Raw genomic sequence first — 24301 nt, forward strand, 5'->3', positions numbered from 1 at the left:
TAACCTTGAACATAAATAGATTTACTTCCATAGTCAAAAGATAAAGGTTGGCTGAATGGATAATAAACAAGACCCAGGTATATGCCACCTCTGAGAAACTCACTTTTTGGAGAAAGATACACATAGACTGAAAGTAAATAGCCAGAAAAATATATATAATTGCCAATTCTTCTTGATGTTCTCAATATCTGTGTTATGACTTTTAAAACTTTGTCACTGGGTGCATAATTGCTTAAGAAAATAAGGCTTCTTGATCAATTGACCTTTTTTAGCATTCTGGAATAATTTTATTTGTCCCTGATAATATTCTTTATTATAAAATAAACTTTGATACTATTGGCATTTTAGCTTTTTATGTGAATGCTAGTATTTGTTTCTGCATCCTTTTTGTTTTAACTGATTTGTGTCTTTGTTTCAACTATTTTTCTCAAAGGGAATGCACAGCTTATCTGTGCTTTTTTACCTATTCTGGTAATCTCTGCTTGAAAATTGAGATTATTAAATCATCTCATGTAATGTAAAAAAATTATAAATTGGATTCAAGTCTGTCTTTTTGCTGTTTATTTTCCATTTGCCAATTCTTTTATTTTTACTTCATTTTCCATTTTTTTCTGTTTTGCTTTCATATCTCATTTTACACTCTTTGATGTCTTGTTATTTGTTTCTATATATTTTGTTTAATTTTTCCACCTTAGAGATTATGGTATAGACTTATCAAAGTCTAGCTTTCAATGGCATCCTACCACTTCGTGTATAAAAAAAGAATCTTAAAGATAGTGTGTCTAGTTCATTTCTGTTGGCCTTTGTGTTGATCTTTCATAGTTCATGTCTGTGAATGCCATACAGCTTTTTTTTTTTTTTTGCTTTAAACAGTCTATTATCTTTTAAGATGTTAAATTTAAGCTATTACCTATGTTGTAGACCTAGTGACTACTGCTTCCTGTGTCCTTCATTTGTTTTTGTGCAGATTTCCATCTCAGGAGTTCTCATTCTTCTTTATGGACTTCCTTGTTGTGCAGATTTGCTCACAATAAATTCTTTCCGCTTTTGTTTGAGAAGTCTGGATTTCATTTTTATGAAGGTTAGTTTCACTGTTACAAACATTAAGTTAGAGAATGTTTGCTTTCAGTATTGAAGGCTCTGAACTAATGAGAAATCTGCTCACATTTTGATAGTGTTTCTCTGTGTATCACGTTTGTTATTTCTGACTCTTGAAGAATTTCTCTGTCCCCCTGATATTAAGAAATATGATTCTGCTGCTCCTTTGTGTAGTGTTCATATTTCTTGTGACTGGGGCTCATTGAGCATCTCTATGTCTACAAATATGTTTGATTTTCTCCCGGGATTCCTTTTCTTCCTTCATGAACTCCAACTGCATTCACAGGACTGTACAGTTCTCTGAAGTTTTATCTGGGTTTGCCCTCCCAGTGGTTCCCTCTGAGTTTCATTTTGGAAAGTTTCTCTTTATACCTTCAATATTGCTAATCTTTTATTTGGAAAGGCTTAATTGTATAATTTTTTCTCAGTTTTTTTTTTTTTTTTTTAAGATTTTCCTATTTATTTGAGAGACAGAGAGAGAAGGAGAGACAGAGAGATCCTCCATCTGCTGATTCATTCCCCCAGATGGCAGCAATGGCCAGGAATGGGCCAGGTAGAAACTGGGAGCTTCCTCCAGGTCTCCCTGCAGGGGCCTCAGCACCTGGGCAGTCTTCCACTGCCTTCCTGGCCCCCAACAGGAAGCTGGATTGGAAATGGAACAACTGGGACTCGAACCTGTACCCATATGGGATGGGGGCGCTGCATGCCAGGAATAACCTGCTGCGCCACAGCGCCCATCTCTCTCAGATCTTGTATATCATAAGGAGTTCGATTTGAGTCTTTTGAAACTACGTCTTCCCTGTATCTACTTACGTATCCAGTTATTCTTCCAGCTTCTTAAAGATAAAGAATGTAGATATAATGACTATTTTAGTGTCCTTTTCTATGTAATTCTGCCATTTGAATCATTTTGGGGTCTGTTTCAGTTGGTGGATTTAAATATGTATTTTCCTCCTTCTTTTGATTATCTGGTAAATTTTATGGAACTCTGGACATTGGGCATTTTACCTTGTTGAGTGCTGGATATTTTTGTATTCCTCTAACAATGCCTAAACCCTGCTGAGAATACCGAATACATCTCAATCTTGCTTTTTAGTTTTCTTAAATGATTCTATGTGTAAAGATAATTTTTTCCCACCAATGATGCAAGACCTTACTACCGTAACTTCTCTCCTGTGAAATATAAGATTGTCCACTCTGGATATTGTAACAGGAATTATCCCTGGAACTCTAGTGAGGGAGAAAATGCCCCAAATAATATAAAGAAAAATATGACCAGTATCATCAGTAATATTGGGTGCTATATAAGTATTATAAAAGGAATGCTCACATATGAGTATCTATGTGATACTCATAGATAATTACTAGATAGAAAGGAATATTTGATGTGGAATTTGGGGAGACTGGTAGAATTTAATGGATAGAGATATGCAGGGCAAAGCCAGAATGGTAGCACATCATCTCAGGCTTTTAACACAGAGCCTGGTGCAGAAGATTTCTAAGGGTCAGTATGAGAGAATGGAGAAGTATAAACACAAAGGTTGATAGATTATGGTAAGGTTTGGAGTTGGGGTTAAATGGATGTGGAAGCCAATATGATGGTTGCCTTCAATCTAATAATTAAGAAAAAAGTCAATGACCATTTATGAATAGATGTAATGTGAATGCCACTGTGCTTTCGTATGAGCACTCCAACAGTGGGACTGTAAAATGTGTTGGACACAAAAGAGGCTGATGATGTGCAACTAGTTTGAAGACTGATGTAGTCTCATGTAATAGGGATGAGAAATGGAGTTTTCTGGTGGAGGTGTTAAAAAGGTAAAAGAATAGGAAAGAGGATGAATAGGATGAGTTGGATGCAAATCTAAGAAGTTGATTCAGTAAAGAGGGGGTGAGCAACAATGTGAGATTCTGGGGTCATAATTTGGAGAAGCTGTCCAAGGATGAGAGCAATTATTCTAAATCATCCATGAGATTGAAAATTTTACCATGTGTAAAATAGTGGCACAATATTTAAGTGTTATCTCAACTTAAATAATGTATTTTAACCAACACACCCAGGATTTTATTTAATACCCACAGCTAATTAATAATAATAATATCTAACATGAGGTTGGCTTGCACAGTTTCAAACTTTGTCCCCACATCTAAGGGTGTTTTTAGTAGAATGCTTCTCTTCTTCAAGTAGATAAGTTTCTCAAATGCAGATGATATTTTCTTATAGCACCCGGAACAGTGCTGAATGTGGCTAAACAGTACAGCTTAATTTCTAGTTAAAGCAGTTATCATAAATAGGTGTTTTTTTGATCCTCTCTGCTTTTATGCAATCACAATGACTTGTTTACTTAAAACTTTGATCTTTTTACACTGAACAAGATAGGTATATTGTTTCAATGGGGAAATAAAGCAAAACAGCATGTTTTCAATATTCAGAACCACTGTACTAGAGACAGATGCTCAGCATGTAATATTTCCCAAAAGAAAGAATGGAGCAACCACTGAGTCAGAAAATTCAATTTATTATTTTAAACTATATTATGGGACACATCCATCATCCAGATAGAAAACCTTCCTGATGGCATTTCCTTTAAAATGGTGGTTACTTAACAAGACCTTGTGTTATATCACCTTGATTTAATCAATTACAGAAATTACTGGAAAATATTATATTACTTTGACAATGACATTCTGTTCCATGTGTTGGTTTCTAATAGATGATTGAAATCAATGGATTTCTACCAGGAAATCTTAAGAAAATATCATCAGTGGGTTTAATATTAACTTAAGAAATTGAAAGGGGTTATTATTATATAGATATAAGTTGTTGATAAAATTCTGAGACCAGCAAAATCTCAAGTCTACAATATGTATACCTAACAGAAGTAAGGAAGTATATATGGCTATGGTTTGAAGTAATAAAAAATATTAACATATGAATGAGTCTTGAGGATTTAACAAGGTTTGCATTGTAGTACAAGAAATATTCACCTAGAGCTGTGTTACAGCAATTTAAAATTAAAATAATCTATCTAGCATTGCATTTTATCATTATCAAATTATGCTGCAAGAGGGTAATTGAGGCCGGTTAAGGTGTCTTTTGCATTTCCTCTGCATTAATTACATTTCCTAAGCATTTTTGAATGCCTCTTATGTGTGGAGCTGTCTTGTCAGTTCTGGTGATAATGAGACCAGTTGCATTTTTGTCTGTACCCTTTAGAGGCCACTGTGTCACTGGAGCAGCTCTTTATTAAAGTATTTCTGGAGAATGTCAGTTTTTCTGGCTGCAGTGAGGCTTGGAATCTACCTGTGTTCCCTCCATGAGCAAAGAATGTTCTTTGTTATCTGAGTTACCTCTCTTTGGATGACTAGATGTAACTCCATTCATAGTGCTCTTTTCTATAATTGGCAGTCAATATTGCTGTTAGTTGTTTTCATTATGTTATATAAGGATGTATATATTAAAAATAGTTTAAGGAAAACATGATGTTGTTGAAGGCACATATTCGTGAATAATTTACTCTTCCTTGCCATCCCTCCCTCCTATTTTATCTATCTATGAGAAACAAACAGTTCCAAGGAATGTCTGAAGTATCCTGAGGTCCTCCAGTCTCTTGCATGCAGTAGACAATACACTTGATTCTGCATCTCTTCTTGCTAGCCATTTTCCTATCATTTAACACACTGTGGTTGGGTTCCTTTTTTAATCTTGGGTTTCCTCCAACACTTTCTGTTTACTGGTTTTCTGAGCACTCACCTAGTCTCAGGATTTACAGTGCGCGGCTCAGACAATGGACTTGAGAAATGGCTCCTTATACTCAAAAGACATTTCTCCTAAATTGAAATTAACAATGAGTGTTTTAGTTCTTTGAGACCATTCAGTTTTTTTCTATTCTGCTTGATGAGCTTTATCATGAATGGTCTGATTTTTCATCTATAAAACTGTTCTATTCTACGTGGTGCTTTTCAAGTTCAAATTTAGTATTCTGTCTGTATTCTTGACAGTCATATAATGATGCTTAAAAAGAGAATGTAACTATAATTGCAAACTTTCTGATGGTATTAGATAGGGATTTTTATAGAGTAAAATTATATTCACAGAATCTAAATTAATATGTCCTTAATTATTGACATTAGTTTTCATATTATTGGACTTTTAGTTAGGATAGCTATATGCCAAAACATCAGACATTTAATTATGACAAACTGTATAGATGAAGAAAAAAGTATTGAAAGTATGGTAAACTGGTGCCAGGAGATAAACACATGTTACGTTTTGTTTATCTCCTGATGGAATGTAATTTTCCCATGAAAACAACTGTTTAAGTAATTTTATTGATGGTTTGTTAAAAAATGCATAAAAGATCTTTAAATTTCAATTTTTCCAAAAGAAAAGGAATTCAGTGATCTGAAATCCAGAGTTAAATTAGTGTCCTTCATGTGTAAAATGGACTATATTCTTGTAAGAAAGAGTATGTGTGAAAAAAAGATATATATAGAGAGAAATGGCGAGCACATATCAAGTTCTCATTAATACTATATAATTAAGTAATTCAAATCACCGCTTCCTTTGAAGGAAAGTCCATGAGTCTATAAAGAAAGTAAAATGCATTACTCTGATTAATTTTGCCACCTGAATTGGTTCTGATGCTCTAATAACTTATTATTTGTCTCTTATATTTGACACAATGATATTTCAGATTCATCTGAAGTGGTGAGGAGACAGGCACAGGCAAAGCCAGGGCAGTAGACAATGATAGGTTTCTGAGGTAGTCGGGTAAATACCTCTCTTTAAAACACCCTTCATCTGTGTCATTCCTTTGATTCCTTTTGTTCTGGTGTCACTAGGGTTCAGAACATCCAGCATTTTGTTGATCTAATTCTACTTTATAATATTTTTCTTATAATGTATCCACGTCCTAAGTCAACCACTGAGAAACCTACATTAGCAGATTTAGGGGCTGAACTGAAATGAACTTTGCATTCCTTATGAAATGAAAACTTTTCACCTTTTCTCATTGTTTTCTTCTGGATGTTCTCAGGTTTTTGTTGTTGCTCAGCACTTCCCTTTTATAGAGGATGGAGTGCAGGGCACCGGGAAGGTAGAAGTCACAGGGAAGTAAGTGGAGGACACGGTAGGATCTTCAGCAGTGGAACCCTCACCCTGTTTTCCACAGTGTGTCAAGAAGATCCCAGTGCCTAAAGTGTGCCCTTCTGAGAGGCTGCATGGTCAAATAAATTAGAATGTGCTTTACACTATTTTCCAGATTTTGGACATTTGCAATCGTATTAGCATCTTAAAACCTCTAGTAATTTAGGTATTAGGAAAATCTGCTAGAAGGATCCAAGGTGGCTGAGTGGTGAGAAGCCATAGTAACCTCAGCCACGGAGATACCAGAACAAAGGAAGGGCCATATTCCCAAGGCACATACTGAGAGGAAGTTTCAGTGGACAATAGACAGAACAAAGACTCTGGATTGACAGGGGAGAGGACAGATGTGCCGCCACCAGCCATCCATGCAGCTACGTGGCTGGCTCCCGGCTGGGAAACACCATCGTCCCAGGGCAAGGTGAGAAAAGCTGATGCCACCCCTGCCATTGGCCACTCTGATGAGGGAGAATTTCATGGCCACCACTGGCTTTGAGTCTGGCCTGTAGAGCCAATGGGGGACTAGGTGACTACTTTGTGCTGTGGCGTGAGGCCTTCCATCACCAAAGTGCCGGACTCAATCTGCTGAGATGGAGCTGAACTCTGTCCTGAGTGGGCGAACAGCAGAAAGCTCCGCTGCTGTCAGAGGCTGCCAAGACTGGGGTGGGGCAGCTTGCAGTGTCGAGATTGGACTCCCTGCACCCTGTAACTGTGGAAGCGCTGGGCATAGGACATAGAGCTGAGAGTCATGGGTTAGAGCTGGGTTCATATGCACCCACCATTCTGACTGTGGAGACTGGGACTCCCTGCATCCTGGGGATGGAGCTCATGTGGCTTGGGACACACTGAGGAGCTGATCAGTGCCCTGTATTCTGTTTATGCCTTGTGCGTGGGGTGTGCTGACACTGGGAATCAGCTGGTTAACCTTGGCACAGAGAAGGGCTGGGACTGTAAACATACTACCTGGCTCCAGCATCCCCTCCCCTCCCTAAGTGTAGCCAGGGGGATCCACCATTCCCAACATGGGTGTTACTCTGGACTTTTGCTCCACCCACATACAGTAGCCACCTGGCCTTCCCTAGCACTCATCCCTGGAACTAAACAGTAAATGCTAAGCACTACGGTAAACTATGCCAAGCCCTACAAGTACATTGACAAGGAATAAAAGCCTTCAGTCTAAAAAAGAAAAATAAAAAATAACCCATCCTCAGGAAGAGATAGTAACAATATATTCCCCCCAAGATGTTAAAAAATCAATGTAAAAGAAAAAAAAATGAACAAGGAAGGCAATATGTCCCACCAAAAGGAACACAATCATTCATTAATATTGGACACTGAACAGGAGATTAATGAAATGCCTGAAAAAAAATTCAAAAGAACGATTGCAAGGTTACTCAAAAGTGCAGAGAAACACTTAAAAGAACTTAGGGGCCCGCACTGTTGTGTAGCAGGAAAAGCCACCGCCTGCAGTGCTGGCATCCCATGTGGGTGCCAGTTTGGGTCTTGGCTGCTCCACTTCCCTTCCAGCTCTCTGAGATGGCCTGGGAATGCAGTGGAAGATGGCCTAAGTCCTTGGGTCCCTGCACCCATGTGGGAGACCCAGAAGAAACTCCTGGCTCCTGGCTTCGGATCGGCTCAGCTCCTGCCATTGTGGCCATTTTGTGAGTGACCCAGTGGATAGAAGACCTTTCTCTCTCTCTCTCTCTCTCTCTCTGCCTCTGCCTCTGCCTCTGTCTCTGTCTCTCTGTAACTCTGCCTTTCAGATAAATAAATAAATCTTTAAAAAGAAAAAAAGAAGTCAGCACATGGCATGGGCAAAATATTCAGCAAGGAGTTAGAGGTGTTGAAGAAAAAAAATAAGTCAAATAATACAGTAGAAAGCTTTAATAACAGAGTTGGTAAGGCATAAGAAAAAATATCCAATCTATAAGACAGGTCTTTTGAAATAGCTTAGTCAGATAAAAAAATAGAAGAACCAAAAACAGTGTTCAGAATCTATGAGATAACATAAGACAACCAAACAAGTTCATGAAGCCATGGGGAAAAAAAGAATGATTTATAATATATATTCAATGAAATAATAACAGAAAATTCCCCCAATTTGAGAAAATGTATGGACAGCCAAATACAATACAAGAAGTGCATACAACCCCAAATAGGCATGATCAGAAAAACCCTCACTATGACATATTGTAGTCAAATGTTCAATAATAAAACACAAAGAAAATCTCCTAAAATTTGCAAGAGAGATATACCAGATTATCTTTAAAGGAACTCCTATCAGACTGATAGCGGATTTCTCAATAGAAACCCTACAGTCAAGGAGAGGATGGAGAGATATAGGCCAAGTCCTTAAAGAAAAAGCTGCCAACCCAGAATACTCTATTTATTAAGGCTATCACTCATAAAAGGAGGTGAAATAAATATATTACAAGAAGAGTAAAAATTATAAGAATTTGGCATTACACAGTAAGCCTTAAAAATGATACTTATGGACATGTTAAACACAGAGACAGACAATCAACACTATGAAAGAATGTGAAGGCGGAAACCTAGTAAAAGAACAAAGGAGATTCAAAACAAACAATTGGAATATTTAGGAAAATGGCAGGACAAAATCATTACTAATCAATAATAACCTTGAATTTAAATGGACTAAATTCTCTAATTAAAATATACAGACTGGCTGAGGGGATTAAAGAACAAGACCCTTCTACATGCTGCCTACAGGAAACACACTTCAGCAATAAAGGTGCACACAGAGTGAAAGTGAAACGATGGAAAAAGGTATTCCATGCAAATAGAAATCAAAAGCAATCTGGAGTGTAGCTATATTCTTATCAAAATGGACTTTAAGACAAAAACTGTTAAAAGAGACAATAAGGTCATTATGTAGTGACTAAGAGATAAATTCAATAAGATGTGAATATAGTAAATGCATATGTAAGGCGCCCCGTTCTATTAAACAAATATTAGTGGATCTAAAAGGAGACAATTTCCAATACAATAAATAATGGGAGACTTCAACACCCCACTTCCATCAATGGACAGATCAACCAGACAAAAAATCAACAAAGAAACAAGGAGCCAATCAATGCTATGGATCAAATGGACCTAAAAGACATCAACAGAACATTTCACCCCACAGCTGCAGAAAGTACATCCTTTTCACATTCTCTAGGATAGATCATAGACTAGGCCATAAAACAGGTCTCAACAAATTTTTAAAAATTGAAATAATATCACAGGTCTTTTCTGATCACAGCGGAATGAAGCTGGAAATTAACAACAAAAGAAACTCTAGAAAATATACTGAACAGCATTCTCCTGAATGAACAGTGGGTCATAGAAGAAATCAAAAGAGAAATTTAAAAACTTGCTCAAAACGACTGAAAAATTAACTTGTGGGATATTGTGGGGAGCAACTCGGACTAGACAAAGTTACTGGAATTAAGACTTATTCTATGCATCTGCTCTCCCACAATATGGCGCTGGGAGAGGAGAAAACAGCTTCTACGCAGCTGCCTCTTGCCAACTTGAGTGATGACCTCCAGGAGCTGATTGGAGGAGAGCAGTGTACTCGGCGTGTGGGCAGCCGAGTTGGGATTGGTGGAAGAGGACTATAAAGGAGGAGAGAGACAACATGCACCAGGAACATCTAAAGGGAACATCTATCTGAAGGAACACCTGTGCAGCCCCCGAGAGAGCCGGCCGGCGGTGTGCCGCTCCCCCGCGGAAGTGGGGAATGTGGCAGGGGGAACCGCCCTTCCACAGAGGTGGAAGGGACAGTAGCCAACCCGGGAAGAACCAGCAGCAAACCCGGGGAGGGCCGAGCAGACGAAAGAACAGCGCAGGGTCCTGTGTTGTTCCTCCACGAAGACGGGGAGCGACAGGATATCACACAAGCAGTGTTAAGAGGAAGGTTTATAGGAATAAATGCCTATACCAAAACACTGGAAAGATATCAAATAAATGATCTAACAGTGCATCTGTAGTACCTAGAAAAACAAGAACACATCAAACCCCTAATTAGCAATAGATCAGAAGTAATAAAAATAAGAGAAGAAATAAAATAGAAATAAAAAAACTATTTAGTGAAATGAAGAGCTGAAGTTTTGAAGGCATAAAAATCTGATAAACCATTGGCCCAACTCACTAAAATTAAAAGAGAAAACCCAAATTAATAAAATCAGAAATTTAAAAGGAGCTGCTGCAACTGACATCACAGAAATACAAGGAGTCATGGAGAATTATTATAAACAGCTATGTATCAATGAATAGGAAAATTGAGAAGAAATAGAGAGATTCCTGGATACACATTATTTACCAAAATTGAGACATGAAGACATAGAAAACCTGAAGAGATCAATAATCAGATCTGAGATTGCATCAGTAATAAAGAGGCTACCAACAAAGAAAAACCTGGGAACAGATGATTTCACTGATTAATTCTATCAAATGTTCGAGTTATAACTAACCTCATGTCTTCTCAAAATATTCAACCAAATTGAAAGCAAACCCTTCCAAACTCATTCTATGGGGCTAGCATTTGTGCAATTTGAAATTCTGAGAAAGATACAACAAAAAATAGAACCAGAGACCAATATCCCCAATAAACATAGATGCACAAATCTTCCACAAAATATTAGCAGATTAAATCCAACAACTCATCAGAAAAAGCATCCACACAGACAAAGGGGTACAGGGATGGATCAACATACAAATCAGTAAATGTGATATATCACATATCTACAAAATGGAGGATAAAAACCCTATGATTATCTCTATCAGATAATCAGATCCAGGGAAAGCATTTGATAAAATACAACATCCTTTCATGATAAAAACCGAAAAATGGTTATAGAAGGAACATTGTTCAACACAATCAAGGCAATAAATGACAAATCAACAGCCAGCATCATAGTTAAAGGTGAAAGCATTTACACTAAGAACTGGAACCAAACAAGATACCCACTCTCATCACTGCTATCACTCTCAGAACTCTCAGAACTGCTATCACTGTTCTGGAAGTTTCAGAACCATTAGAAAAGAAAAAAAATCAAAGGGATACAAATTGGAAAAGCAGGAAGTGAAATTATATCTGCTTGTAGCATAATCCTTTATATAAAGGAACCAAAATACTCCACTAAGAGTATTCAACCTTGTTAGAGACTTTGACAAAGTTGCAGGATATAAAATCAACATGCAAAAATCAATATCATTCTAATACAACTACAATGCTATGCCTCTAAAAGAACTTAAAAGATCAGCTACATTCACAATAGCTACAGAAAATTTAAATACCATGGGATAAATTTAATCAAGGGTATGAAAGATCTCTACAATGAAAATTACAACATAGTAATGAAAGAAAAAAAAGACAAAAAGTGGAAAAATCTTTCATGTTCTTGGATTGGAAGAATTAAAATAATGGAAATGTCCATACTACCCAAAGCAATTTACAGATTCAATGTGATCCCAATAAAAACACTAAGAACCTTCTTTACTGACCTAGAATAAACAATCCTAAAATTCATATGGAATCACAGATGACCCTGAAGAGCCAAAGCTTTCTTAAACAATAAAAGCAAAGCTGCTGGCATCACAATACCAGATTCCAAGACATACTACAGGGCTGTTATAATCAAAACAGCCTGGTATTGGCACGAAAATACACATGTAGACCAATGAAAAAGAATATAACCCTGAGACATTAAACCACGCATGTAGAAAAAACTAATTTTTTTAAAAACAAGCCAAAATCATTCCCTGGATAAAGGGCAGTCTCTTCAACAAATGGTATTTGGTAAAATGAGTTTCCACATGCAGAGATTTGGATCAAGACTCCAACCTTACACCCTATAAAAAAACCAACTCACCATGGATCAAGAATCTAAACCCAAGATCTGAAACCATCAAATTATAGAGGAAAAAAATAGAAGAAATGCTACAAGACGTTGGCCTAGGCAAAGACGCCTTGGATAAGACCCCAGAAGCACAGACAATAAAGGCAAAAATATACAATTGGGATTACATCCAGGAAAGAAATTTTTTTTGTGTGACAGGCAGAGTGGACAGTGTGAGAGAGAGAGAGAGAAAGGTCTTCCTTTGCCATTGGTTCACCCTCCAATGGCCACCATGGCTGGTGCGCTGCAGCCGGCGCACCGCGCTGATCCAATGGCAGGAGCCAGGTACTTATCCTGGTTTCCCACGGGGTGCAGGGCCCAAGCACCTGGGCCATCCTCCACTGCACTCCCTGGCCACAGCAGAGAGCTGGCCTGGAAGAGGGGCAACCGGGACAGAATCCGGCGCCCCGACCGGGACTAGAACCCGGTGTGCCGGCGCCACAAGGCAGAGGATTAGCCTAGTGAGCCGCGGTGCCGGCCAGGAAATTTTTGCACAGCAAAGGAAAAAATTAACTAAGTGAAGCAGCAGCTGACAGGATGGGAGAGAATATTTGCAAGCCACACATCCGATAAAGCATCGATACCCAGAACATATAAGGAGCTCAAGCTTAACAACAAAACAAACAATCCAGTTAGAAATAGGCAAAGGGCATGAACAAGCATTTTTTTCCCCAAAGGATGATATACAAATGGCCAACTGATTCATGAAAAAATTCTCAGGATCACTAGCCATCAGGAAAACGCAAATAAAAACCACAATGAGGTATCACCTCCCTCCAGTTAGAATGGTTATCATCCAAAAGCATAGAAAATAATAAATGCTAATGAGGATGTGGAAAAAAAAGATACCCTAATACACTGTTGGTGGGAATAAAAACTGGTACAACTATTGTGGAAAGCTGTTTGGAGATTCTTCAGAAAACTAAAAATAGGCCATCCAACTCCTAGGAATATATCCAAAGGAAATGAAACCAGCATATGAAAGAGTTACCTGTACTCCCATGTTTTTTTATAGCTCAATTCATAATGGTTAAGATATGGAACCAGTCTAGATGTCCATCAACTGATGACTAGATAAAGAAAATGTGGGACCAGTGCTGTGATATAGTGGGCTATATTATCATTAGTGGGCTAAACCTCCACCCGCGGCACTGATATCCTATGTGGCCACTGTTCTAGTCCCAGCTGCTCCTCTTCCACTCCCACTCTTTGCTGCTGGCCTGCGAAGGCAATGGAAGACAGACCAAATGCTTAGGCCCCTGCACCCACCTGGGAATCTTGGAAGAAGCTCCAGGCTTCTGGCTTTGGATCAGCCCAGCTCCAGCCATTTCGGCCATTTGGGGAGTGAACCAGCAGATGGGAGACTTTCTCCCTGTCTCTCTCCGTAACTCTACCTGTCAAATAAATAAAATCTTAAAAGAAAATGTGGCATATATGCAAGATGGATTATTACTCATTACTCATCCACAAAAACAGAAATCTTGACATTTGCAGCAAAATGTATACAGCTGAAGTATATATTTCAGTAAGTGAAACAAACCAGACCCAAACAGAAAGCATCACATTTTCCCTTATTTGTCATAGTTCTTTTTTTTTTTTTTTTTTTTTGACAGGCAGAGTGGACAGTGAGAGAGAGAGACAGAGAGAAAGGTCTTCCTTTGCCGTTGGTTCACCCTCCAATGGCCGCCGTGGCCGGCGCGCTGCGGCCGGCGCACCGTGCTGATCCGATGGCAGGAGCCAGGAGCCAGGTGCTTTTCCTGGTCTCCCATGGGGTGCAGGGCCCAAGCACCTGGGCCATCCTCCACTGCACTCCCTGGCCACAGCAGAGAGCTGGCCTGGAAGAGGGGCAACCGGGACAGAATCCAGCGCCCCGACTGGGACTAGAACCCGGTGTGCCGGCGCCGCTAGGCGGAGGATTAGCCTAGTGAGCCACGGCGCCGGCCCATAGTTTTAAATATATATATATAACATAATATATATAGATTATATAGACTAATTATAATATAAAATATATAAAAATATATATAAAATCTAAACATTGTGTGGATGTCCTATCATTCAGGATAGTTACACATATGGCTTCACTGAAACATGTAAATGACAATGTACTTTTCTTCACATATTAAAGAAACGGAGAACAGTGAGGACTCAGGGTGCTAGTAATGCCCTGCTCTTAATTTGCGTGTTGGCTACGAGTCTGAGTAAATGACAAAAACTCAATTATTTGTACACATGTGCATTTCTTTGGTCTGTATGTTGTATTTCAATGAACTGTTAAAAATATCTCCTTCCTTGTGTTTGAACTGCTGTTTCTGGACCATCACCGACTGTGGAGCCCTTTCTGCCGTGGAACTGCTTCTCTAGCAAACTCATGTATTGTAAACTCCTCTGTTGTGTCCCAGGGTGAGAAATGGGTTTCTCTATCACAGTCCAGCAAACACACATGATTCTGAAGGTAAAACAAAGATGTTAGCAATTAATTCTTTGTATTCATGATACAATCTGCTGTTTGTTTCCTAGTCTAGTTTCGCTTTTAAAATGCTGATTTCTAGCCACTTATAAACTTCATAATCCACCAGTAAATAGCAGCTTGCTGTTTAAAACCACACCGTCCTTAATGATATTGTGAAGTTGGTGTTTTGTCTCCTCAGCCTGACCTTGTTATTTTCCCAGGGCTTCCTCCCTGCATATCCCAAGCAGTGCCAAGTCTTCACTCTTCCCAAGAAAATCACTTGTTACCAAGCAGTATTACATTGTGTTCCTTCCACATGTATGTGGGAGAACTGTAAACTACCGCCTGTGAGTCCTCCATCACTTAAATCAGTTTTCACTTAATTCACTGACCTTGATTGAGGACGTGGGGCCAATGTGTGGAAGTGGTAAGGGATCAGTGAAGGGTTAACTAGGTGCTGCGAGACATTGTTGCAGGCTGGTCAAGAAGGTCCTCAAGAACAGGGGCTTCTGCAGAATCCGTGGGTGCAGAAGGGAGAGGGAGAATTTAGAGAACCGAGGAGATAGGAAAGGGTGTGAGCCAGTCACAGATGGCCTCACTTAATCAGTAAAACAGCTACCAGGCACTGCTTGCCTCTGCAAGGATAATGTCTGACTTCCTTGGCCTGCATCAGTGGGGGCAGGGAGGCCAAGGAAGAGCCTTTGTTGAGTGCAACGCCTTGGCCAGAAGTGGCCCTGGTCTTGGGAACTGCTGACAGGCCCTTATTTTACGAAAATGCCTTAGTTACAATAGATTCCTGGTGTGCTCATTTGAAGAGGCATGAACCATCATAATTATCTGAATTGTTTGTTTAATAATGTTCTTCAGAAAGAGTTTGTATTTTAATAAAACAATCCATGAAATGCAATTATCATGTAACTCAGACTAAGGGCAGTATTTATTATGTCTCATGTACTTTCATCTTATGGAAATAAATTCTTTATATAGATAAAATTTTGCTTCCAAGTTAAATTGTGCCACTTGAAGATATCTCTATTTTCATATCTCACTGCCTAGTTCTTTCTTAAAGTGAGCGTGACATGAGTCAGCCTATGCTCACTGGTTATGGTGCGTGGTAAGTGTTATTGGAGGATTGTGTTTGCCAAAGGAACATTCCTTTGTAATTCTGGAAACAGTCTCAGGTATTAAAATATCACACTACAAAGTATCATTAATGTGGCTTTCTCGTGGAACATTTTATAGGCTAGATAAACAGGAAAAGATCACTTTGCAGCAAAACATCAGAATTTCAACCAGAAGGTATTTTAGGGAAGGATCTGGGAGGGGGAGAATTGAGATGTTGCAGATATGTAGAATGAGACTGGCATATGTTTAAATCATATGTTTTTGAAGTTTGACTGAGCGTGAAATTTCATTTTGTAAGAAGGTGCCCTTGGGAATGGAGGCATGACATGCTAGTGCACCTGCTTGTCTGATGGCAGCCAAACCTGGAGACAAACTCTGGGCCAACCGGGTTGTCCGTCAGTGCAGCCAAAACACCCTCAGCATTTGGTCAGAGGATGAACTGCACACGCAGTTTCCAAAACTGAGTGAGGAGGCAGGTAGCATTTCCGGTCCTCTGCCGATTCTTCTTCAGTCCTGACGTGCTGCAGCATTGTGGACAGCTCCCGCTTTTCCTCCTTGCTTTCTTTGTAACTTGGGGCTCTCCCTTGCTCTGGGCTGCTTCAGGTAGATCATCACTAGTGGGTTTCCTAAGCTTTCCCATTTACCTTTCACTTTTATTAGAAACTCAATTAGGTAGCCCACAGTCTGGGGTGATATTTGAGGAATTTTTTAATAGTATTCAATGACCGTGAATCGAGGTTCAATAATTGCCTATTTATTCTACATGATATGGAGGGGAAAACAAGCAAAACCAGACCATTCGCTTAAAGTAGATAAATATTTCCCAATTTCCAGTTTGCATCAGGAGTGTGAGAATCAGAGCCTCTGGAATTGGTCACTGCAGAGAAGGAACATTTTGACTTCAAAAAGGCTGGCAGGGTGTCTGTCTCAATTTAGTCCCTCTTTACATTTGAATGACTTCTATGTTAATAAGCCTTTGTCAAGACAGGACCCAGCTACACTTGTGCTGGAATCATTTTTCCTTTGTTGCAAAATCCACACTGCTCTGCATTTTTCTGGAGTGTTTTTCAAAATAATAGCTTGGCTGTTCTTCTGCCCTGAAACAAATGCTGCCAGGGGCTGGGTGCTAGAACAGCCTCGTGGAGGAGCGGATGAAGATTTTGCCCTTGGAGATATTTACACTCTTGCAGCCTTGAGGCAGCAGCTGAATCGGGAGTGAAACAGCAAAAGCAGAAAAGCCCCCAAACCCAAATAATTTAAATTCACGTGAATCACACTTTGGCAATGTCTCCCAACAATAAATATGTCCGTTACAAATTGGCCCTCACTTGGGCTATAGCTGTGTTGGTTCCTTTTTGCTATCTATCAGGTATTTTTAAAAATATCCTTCTGTTTGTATTTGCTGACATGTTTATTTCCTCAGAAGGCAATGTGATTACAGTGGATCTTTGGGTATTAGAAATATTACCTTGAAGCAAATTCACGAAATTCTCATTAGATTTCACTGGATTGAGGAATCTCCATGTCAACAACTAGAACATATCCAGATACTCCCTTCTGTTGGAGAGTAGGGTGCTGTTGATAAAACAGAGCTGTAGAGTCTTTATGTCATATAGTGCTTTCCAAGACAAAACTCCCCTTCTTAGGGGCTTTCTTTGCTGTAAGCTGTGTAGCCCAGTGCTCCCCACCCCAGAATCTCATCTCCCTGTTCTTCCTGTCTCCCTCCTACTCCGAAGAAACTCTTGCCTCTCCTTTGCTTTCTGCTCATCAGTATTAGCAATGGCTACAGGCTCCCTCCACAGGACTAGGGAACTGAATAGTCGTAGCCTGAGAATTAAGTTGTTTCTGAGTTTCTGGTCTCTGATCACCCAACAAGATTTAAGGGTCTTACTTATTCTACACTAACTGTACTCTCTGACCCCACAACCTCTATTTTCTCCCTAACTGCATAGGATAGAGACTTCCTGGTTTACATCTTGATTTTTTTTCTTGACAGATATGCATTCCCGTGTTGGATTTTATAAATAAAATAAATTCTGTGTTTATTTTCAGTCCCAGCTAGCCAATGTGAGTGTTGCTTGGAACTTGACTTGGAGGGTACAAAATAGTAACAGATTGTCTTCCTTTGTTATGGTTCAAAGAAAGACATCTCAGGGAGGAGTGGTCAGACACACAGTAAGCTTGTAGCTTCCTTTACCATTTCTCACTGATCTGTTTGTGCCCAGAAATCTGTATCTTAAATACGGATGAATAAGAATGCTTTTTTGTTCCAGACAACTGCCCTCCCCCTGGCCATGCGTGTGAACACCACACTTCTTAGCATGCTGGGACCCGGGGTTATCTAAAAACCAATGTTAATTTCTGGAAGTACAAACGAAGGGTTTAACTCATGTTCTCTTTGCCTCTGAGCCCATATGCACCACTGATGAAAATTTGACATGTCTCAGAACTTGCTAGGTCCATCGCTGCTGGTCCATCTCAGATCTCTGTCACCTATGGCTCTTTAGCTCTTCTTAATGAGGGAGAGAGATACATACGCCAAAGCATTTCTCCATTACAGTGCCCATTGAAGCCCTTGCCCAGGTGATTCCCTTAGGCTTCTTCCTACATTTCACATGTGGAGACTCTATTATTATGTGGTTCTTTATCATACAACACCTTGCATTCACTATTTTTTTCCTTACTAATTTCCTAGGACAAATGAAAGAGTTAAATGAGGCAGTACATCTGAATTGTTATGGATACAAAAGAAAGCTACCATAACATGGGCCTCAAAATACTTTTGGTTTAACATTGATAGAAATTTAATTCTCAGGACAGGCCTTCTAACACAGCAAGTTAAACCACCACTTGGGACATCTGCATCCCATCTTGCAGTGCCTGCTTCAAGTCCTAGCTACTCTGCTTCCAGTATGGTTTCCCACAAATGCATGTCCTGCAAGACAGCAGATGATGGCCCAAGGACTTGAGTCCCTGCCACACACATGGGAGGCCAGGATGCAGTCCTGGGCTCCTAACTTTGACCTGGACCCACCCAGACTGTGGGGGTTTTTAGGGAGTAAACCAGTGGATGGAAGAGCCTCTCTCTCCCTCTCTCCCTCTGCCCTTCAAGTAAATAGACATTGAAAAGAGATTTAATTCTGTCACTTGCCATACTCTGAGAAGGTGGTCTTGCGCTGATGTGACATCTCAATTCTGTCAGGGTCCTGGGCTCCTTCATTGATCCATTGCCATACTTAGGTTGTTCCCCTCATGTTGGGGAAGGGAAAAGAGAAAGATAGGATGCTTCTTTCTTTTGAAAGTTTTGATACTGCAGTTATATGCAGCCATATGTTGCCAAATGACAAGTTATGTTCTGAGAAATGCATCATTAGGTGATTTTATCATTGTGTGAACATCATATAGTATAATGTACAGAAATCCAAATGGTATATAGACTACTACATACCTAGTGTGTATTATAATCTTATAGGACCACTGTCATGAATACAGTCCATCTTTGAACAAAATGTCATAATGCAATGCATAACCTGCTCAGAGCCTGTTGGCTAGAACCTTGTAACATGGCTACATGTAGCTGATGGAGAGAAGAAAGACAGAGTGTTTAAGCGGTTACTATCTACACAGCTACAACTATCATTACTGTAGTAAGAGAGAAAAAAATGTGTGACGGTCAACTATTTATTTTGTTTTTTTAAAAAGCTTTATTTATTTATTTGAAAAGCAGAGTTACAGAGAGAGAGAGAGAGATCTTCCATCTGCTGGTTCACTCCCCAAATGGCTGCAAAGCATAGAGCGTATGCAGCAGACAGTAAGTTACTAAAAACTACAGACCTAACAAATAGAATTCCAAGCATAAATGCTCATGCTTTTGATCCTCTCAGGACAGGGTTTATTTAGGACATGACCAGAGGCTTGTTTCTGCGATCCCATGGTTGGTCTCTCTATATAGCATCTCCACCCCTTCAGTCAGCTCCCTGATAATGCAGCTGGCAAGAGCATTGGAAGATTGTGACACCTCTGGTCCCCTGCCACCCATGTGGAAAACCAGGAAGGAGTTTGTGGCTCCTGGCTTCAGACTGACCCAGCCCAGACTGCTGTGGCTATTTGGGGAGTGAACCAGCAGATCTCTTTCTCTTTGGATCTCTCCCTCTCTCTGTCACTGTCTTTCAAATACATAAACTAAATCTTTTTTAAAAAGGAAGTTAATGTACTCTAGCAATTTTTACTTCATAGTCAGTGAAGAAAAAAAAGTCTTAGTCATGGAATCATAGTAATTTGGGTCTCTGAGTGACAGAACAAGCTTCTATGCTGTGTATGCTTTAACATAATATTCCAGTTATTCAAACTCTCTGCTAGGGTTGTGGGTGTCCAAGTAGCATCTTAACCACTGTGCTAAATGCTCCACCCCTACCACAGAGTTTGCGACCAAAACCATGAACTGTCAGGGGAGGAACTTCATGTTTGAGTTCCCAGGACAATCCTGCTGAGCCGCAGCCCCAAGCAACAAGGCACAGGGACCGTCTCATCCTCATCCGGCCAGTGTCTTTGGTCCATTCTGCAGCTTACACAGTGGCCACCACCATTGCACTGCTAGGAGTCAACCTCCCCAGAGCAGGGGCAGCATCACATCCCTCTGACAGGTTGTGTGCTACTCTGTTATCATGTGGTGTAGGCTGCATTGTCTTTTAGAGAAAAGGAAAATAACATCTATCTTTCCTTCATGAATTTCAGATATAATGTATGTATAGTACAATATGAATTGATGTCATTAAGCCTATCAGGAATAATGTTGCTTGTGAGTTGCTTCTTTGTGGATTTTCATTTTTTTGTCATCTCTGTGATTTTAAGAGTAAATCCAGAGCCAAAGATAAAGTCCCCAGTAATATTGTGGAAAAAAATACATAATATCCCAGCTGCCCTCATGTCATTATCAGTCCGTCTTTCCTCTGTGTTGAATGTGTTGTGAATTTCCTGTGTTGGCCTCCTTGAGGGATTAATATTAAAATAAAATGATCTAAAGAAAGACATCAGAAATAGCCAACAGAGAAGGGAGGTGATCCTGTATTGTTTTAGAAAAGACTAAAAAGAATAAGCATTAGGATACTGACTTTCAGTTTTATTATGAAAGGGAAAGAAATTGTATTAACATAAAATGTATAGCACACATCAGAAAGATTTGATAATACCAGAAAAATGTATAGGAACATGAAATGATAATGTGTGTGTGTGTGTGTGTGTCCACAAGTAATCATGATATTTTTGCTTCATTTGACAACAGGCTCGTTCATATCATGTAACAAGTTCAGAAGTACAGAGAGGTTTCAGGGTTGAGCACTAAATTGGTCAATGATATCACCATGGCCTAGAGCATCTGTCTGTATATTTCACTGTCTTCAACTTGTGGTGGCTGGATTCTGCTTGTATGCTGTATACAATGCACTCCATGTGTAGACATTCCCAGGCACAGTGACCTTGACATAGTCTAAGGCACAACAAGTTTTGCACAAAATAATGAAGCAGCACTTTCTTGGAGGAAAAAGTAGTTTCCCCATCCTATGCAGCCATCATTTGAGGAAATTCTGATTTTTTATTTTCTAGGTCCTTACTGTGATTGAAGCATTGTTATCTACTTGAACACTGGCAGGAACTGCTGCCATCCAGGTCATTATTAGACAGCAAATGCTTGCAACAGCAAATTTTGAAACTGAATAGAGCAGGCACTGATTCTATAGAGTAGTAGGGTAACTATAGTTCACAAAAAAATGAATTGGAAAGGCTAATTCCCTGATATGATTGATTTATGCTGTGTATATGTGGTGAAAGATTGTGCTGCACCCCATAGAAATGTACAAGCATTATATGTTAATGAAATGTAAGCATTGTATGTTAATGAAAACAACTTTAATTGGAAACCCAGAGTGACAGAAAAGAAATGGCAGAGAAATAGAGATCTTCCATCTCTTTTTTTTTTTTTTTTTTAAACTTTTATTTAATGTATATAATTTTCCAAAGTACGACTTATGGATTACAATGGCTTCCCCCCCATACCGTCCCTCCCACCCACAACCCTCCCCTTTCCCACTCCCTCTCCCCTTCCATTCACATCAAGATTCATTTTCGATTATCTTAATATACAGAAGATCAGCTTAGTATACATTAAGTATGGATTTCAACAGTTTGCTCCCACACAGAAACATAAAGTGAAAAATAATAGATGATTTTTTTTTAAATGATGATGAAATCAGAGCAGACCTATTGTCATGTTTAATCCCAGTGAGAGTCAAGTTGGGAATTGATAATTTCTTTTTTTCTTTTCTTTTTTTTTTTTTTACAGAAGATCAGTTTAGTATGCATTAAGTAAAGATTTCAACAGTTTGCACCCCCATAGAAACACAAAGTGAAATATATTGTTTGAGTACTCGTTATAGCATTAAATCTCAATGCACAGCACATTAAGGATAGAGATCCTACATGAGGAGTAAGTGCACAGTGACTCCTGTTGTTGACTTTACCAATTGACACTCCTGTCTATGGCATCAGTAATCTCCCTATGCTCCAGTCATGAGTTTCCAAGGCTATGGAAGCCCTCTGAGTTCTCCGACTCTTATCTTGTTTAGACAAGACAAGGTCATAGTCAAAGTGGAGGTTCTCTCCTCCCTTCAGAGAAAGGTACCTCCTTCTTTGATGACCTGTTCTTTCCACTGGGATCTCACTCGCAGAGATCTTTTGCCAGAGTGTCTTGGCTTTCCATGCCTGAAATACTCTCATGAGCTCTTCAGCCAGCTCTGAATGCCTTTAGGGCTGATTCTGAGGCCAGAGTGCTATTTAGGACATCTGCCATTCTATGAGTCTGCTGAGTATCTCACTTCCCATGTTGGATCACTCTCCCCTTTATTTACTCCATCAGTTAGCATTAGGAGGTACTAGACTTGTCTATGTGCTCCCTTAGACTCCCAGTCCCTTCACCATGACCAACTGTGAACTGAAACTGATCACCTGGAACAGTGAGATGGCATTGGTACATGCCACCTCGATGGGATTGAATTGGAATCCCCTGGTATGCTTCCAACTCCACCACTTGGGGCAAGTCAGCCTGAGCATGTCCCAAATTATACATCTCTTCCCTCTCCCATTCCCACCACCATGTTCAACAGGGATCACATTTCAGTTAATTTTCAACACTTAAGAATAACTGTGCATCAATTACAGATCTAAACCAGTCATATTAAGTAGAACAGATAAAAAAACTACTAAGAGGGATAATGTATTAAATTGTTCATTAACATTCAGGGCCATGCTGATCAAGCCACCATTTCCCATAGTGTCCACCTCACTCCAACAGGTTTCCCTCTTGGTGTTCAGTCAAGAGATCTTCCATCTCTTGATTCACTCCCCCAAATGCCCACCACAGCCAGGACTGGGTTAGGCCAAAGCCAGAAGCCCAGAAACTCCATCTGGGTTCCCCATGTGGTTGCCAGGGATCCAAGCACTGGGGATATCATCCACTGCCTTCCCCAGGTGCATTAGCAGGAAGCTGGGTTGGAAGTGAAGGAGCCAGGACTCAAGTGGGCACTCAGATACAGTACATAGACATCCCAAGCAGCAGCTTCACCTGCTACACTACAGTGCCTTCCCATTAATCCACAAGTTAAGGGCCCCACAAAAGGTAAATTGGAAGTTATTGCCCATCTTGAGGAGAAGCGTACAATCTCCTTAATGAAACTATGGTGCAGTAAATATCTTCACTACATAAAGCGAACAGGGACTTTTCCCCATTGGAAATTTAATCTGATCTCTCTTATAATTACTGATTAAAAACAAATGACCGATGGGAATTCTGTATGAAAGCTTGAATACTTGATTAGGTTCTGAGAACTAAAAATGATGAGTTTGTACTGTGCATCTCATCCTTTCCTATGTGAGTCCTTTTATGTTTATCCCTGTAGCTTCACTCCCTTGCAGCCTTAAGACTTATTGAAAAAAGGAGCAGATACGGTTCCTTCCCCAGTGCCTGTCCGTGTTGATTGCCCGTTGGGTGTATTTATCTACAAAGCAGGAATGCCACGAATAACAGATATGACTGAGTCAGAGCTTAAAACCCAAGATCACTATGTAATATATTCACCTAAGCCCTTTGGAGTGTAGGCTAATATGATTTTTATGGGGAGTAAGGAGCACTTCAAGCTGACCTGAATGCTGTTTTGAGATGCCAGTGGCCAAATAGGACATATATATTTAAACAGCTCTGCTGCTGTTTACTTAATAAAAATTGACTCCAATAAAGTGAAAGTCTAGAAAAAGATGTTTATTCCAGAAGCAAATATACTAAAAGTAAACTATATAAAAATGTTTCTTTTCTATTTAACAACACATGCATTCATAAGGAATTGTATATAGATATAGATATAGATATAGATATAGATATATCATAGTTATATCTTGGTTTGGTGTGTTTTGGTTTTACCTTTTCTCTTTCTCCCTTCATCAGATTAAATCCTCCTGTCCTGGCCCAAATGCATTTTCTATGGCAACTTCCACTGAGCTGTTTACCCCAAATCATTGTACATTTAT

The 24301-nt window shown here is 39.5% G+C and overlaps 1 protein-coding gene across 15 annotated transcripts in view; it reads left to right on the top strand.

Annotated features, from left to right (window-relative positions):
• Window positions 1–24301, top strand: part of PRKN (parkin RBR E3 ubiquitin protein ligase) — a 1393119-nt gene that overhangs the window by 595802 nt on the left and 773016 nt on the right. For 2 of the 15 annotated variants that reach the window (XM_089332490.1, XM_089332489.1), the window contains one exon: window positions 968–20640. The exons of the other annotated variants lie outside the window; for them this stretch is intronic. In XM_089332490.1, the coding sequence (XP_089188616.1) occupies window positions 968–1135 (168 nt within the window). In that variant the 3' untranslated portion in view covers window positions 1136–20640. Of the gene's footprint in view, window positions 1–967; window positions 20641–24301 lie in introns of those variants that run through there. 15 annotated transcript variants of the gene reach the window in all.

The sequence above is a fragment of the Oryctolagus cuniculus genome, chromosome 5 (genome assembly GCF_051225735.1).
Source record: "Oryctolagus cuniculus isolate XC-2025 breed Fujian yellow rabbit chromosome 5, ASM5122573v1, whole genome shotgun sequence".
In the NCBI taxonomy this organism is placed as follows: domain Eukaryota; kingdom Metazoa; phylum Chordata; class Mammalia; order Lagomorpha; family Leporidae; genus Oryctolagus; species Oryctolagus cuniculus.